Source organism: Enhydra lutris, unplaced genomic scaffold, assembly GCF_002288905.1.
Source record: "Enhydra lutris kenyoni isolate GAN:26980312 unplaced genomic scaffold, ASM228890v2 scaffoldscaffold31, whole genome shotgun sequence".
Classification (NCBI taxonomy): domain Eukaryota; kingdom Metazoa; phylum Chordata; class Mammalia; order Carnivora; family Mustelidae; genus Enhydra; species Enhydra lutris.
The window spans coordinates 9,335,256-9,336,573 of NW_019154115.1; the positions used below are offsets into that span (position 1 = coordinate 9,335,256).

At 74.6% G+C, this 1,318-nt stretch overlaps 1 protein-coding gene across 1 annotated transcript in view; it reads right to left on the minus strand.

Moving 5' to 3' along the window:
• The window catches only part of LOC111153116 (protogenin), a 115,888-nt gene extending 115,084 nt beyond the window's left edge, over nucleotides 1-804 (minus strand). The window contains exon 1 of the mRNA XM_022511916.1: nucleotides 711-804. Coding sequence (XP_022367624.1) covers nucleotides 711-804 — 94 coding nt within the window. The remainder of the gene's footprint in view (nucleotides 1-710) is intronic.
• Between the last annotated feature and the right edge of the window lie 514 nt (nucleotides 805-1,318).

The window sequence follows — 1,318 nt, forward strand, 5'->3', positions numbered from 1 at the left end:
CCCCCCCCCCCCCCGCCCCGAACACAAATCAGCCACGCACCTTCCAACCCATCTTGTCTCTATTTCCACCCCTCCCCTGACCTTCTCCTCTCTTGATCCAGATCTGGGGAAATGGGGGCCCTAGGGGTGCTGCCCCCAAGGCTGAGTTCACCTATTCTCTCCCCTGGCCTAAAACGTGTGGGAAACCCCCACTGCAAAAAGGGGAAGCAGAGGGAAACCGCGGCGCCCCCTGCGTGGCCAGGCTGCCACTAAGGAAACAATATAAATAAAGCCACGTGCGCCGCGGCGGCCCCGGCGGGCGAGCGAGCTGGCTGCGCGGAGCTGGAGCTGAGGCTGGCCGCGGAGGCGAGGACTCGGCCGGAGCCCGGACAATGGCGCGAGGAGAAAGGGGGAAGAGTGGACAGCGGGCGCCACGGCCCTGCATGCAGGCTGCGGCTCACGGAGCGCAGCGAGGAGGGGCGTGTGCCGGGAGAGGCGCTCACAGCTCTGCCCGCGCCCCCGCACAGCCCGCGGGCCGCCCGCGCCTCCAGCAGCGGCTCCCGACTGGCAGCAGGGGGGGGGGCAGGTCCGGGGGGCCGCGCCCCCCGGCGGGCCGCGGGGGGCCCCCCCCCCCCCCCCCCCCCCCCCCCCCCCCCCCGCTGCGGTTTCCTCTCTCCCCAGCCCACTCGCGCCTGCTCAAACCCCACAGGCGCAGAAGAAAGCGCGCCCACCTGGACCGGAGCCGAGCAGCAGCAGGAGCAGGAGCGCGCGGAGCAGCATCCCTGGCGGCCGCAGCCGGGCGAGGGGTCGCAGAGAAGGCGCCATTCAGCGGGGCTGCGCGGGCATGCTCCCCGGCCGCCCGGTAGCCGCTGTCCGCCTGCCTGCCCCCGCCTCCGGGCGCTCCCCACGCCGCTGCTGGACGCGCACACCCTGGCTTCCCTTTCGGGCTCCGGCGTGGCGTGGCTCGGCGCGGCCGGCTGCGGGTCTCTGTGTCGCGGCGAGGCCGGCGCACGGACACCCGCTTGCAAGAGGCTGGGGGCCCGAGAGTCCGGCCTGGGGGCGGAGTGAGGCGGCGGCTGGAGGGGGCGGGGGCGGCGGAGTGGACAGCGCCGCCGCTGCCGGCCTGGGGACTACTTTCTACATCTGGCCCCTGGTCTGGGGACCGCGAGGTCGGTGCGGCCGGCGGAGGGAGACGCCAGGAGGGGGCCCCGTGGCAGCCCTGTCGCTGCCCCGCGGCAGCCCTGTCGCTGCCCCGCGGGGAGGGGGTGGGCCCCGCCGGACAATGCACCTGGAGGTCAAGCCCCGGCTGAGGGTCTTCGGCCCGCGGCCCCGCCCCCTC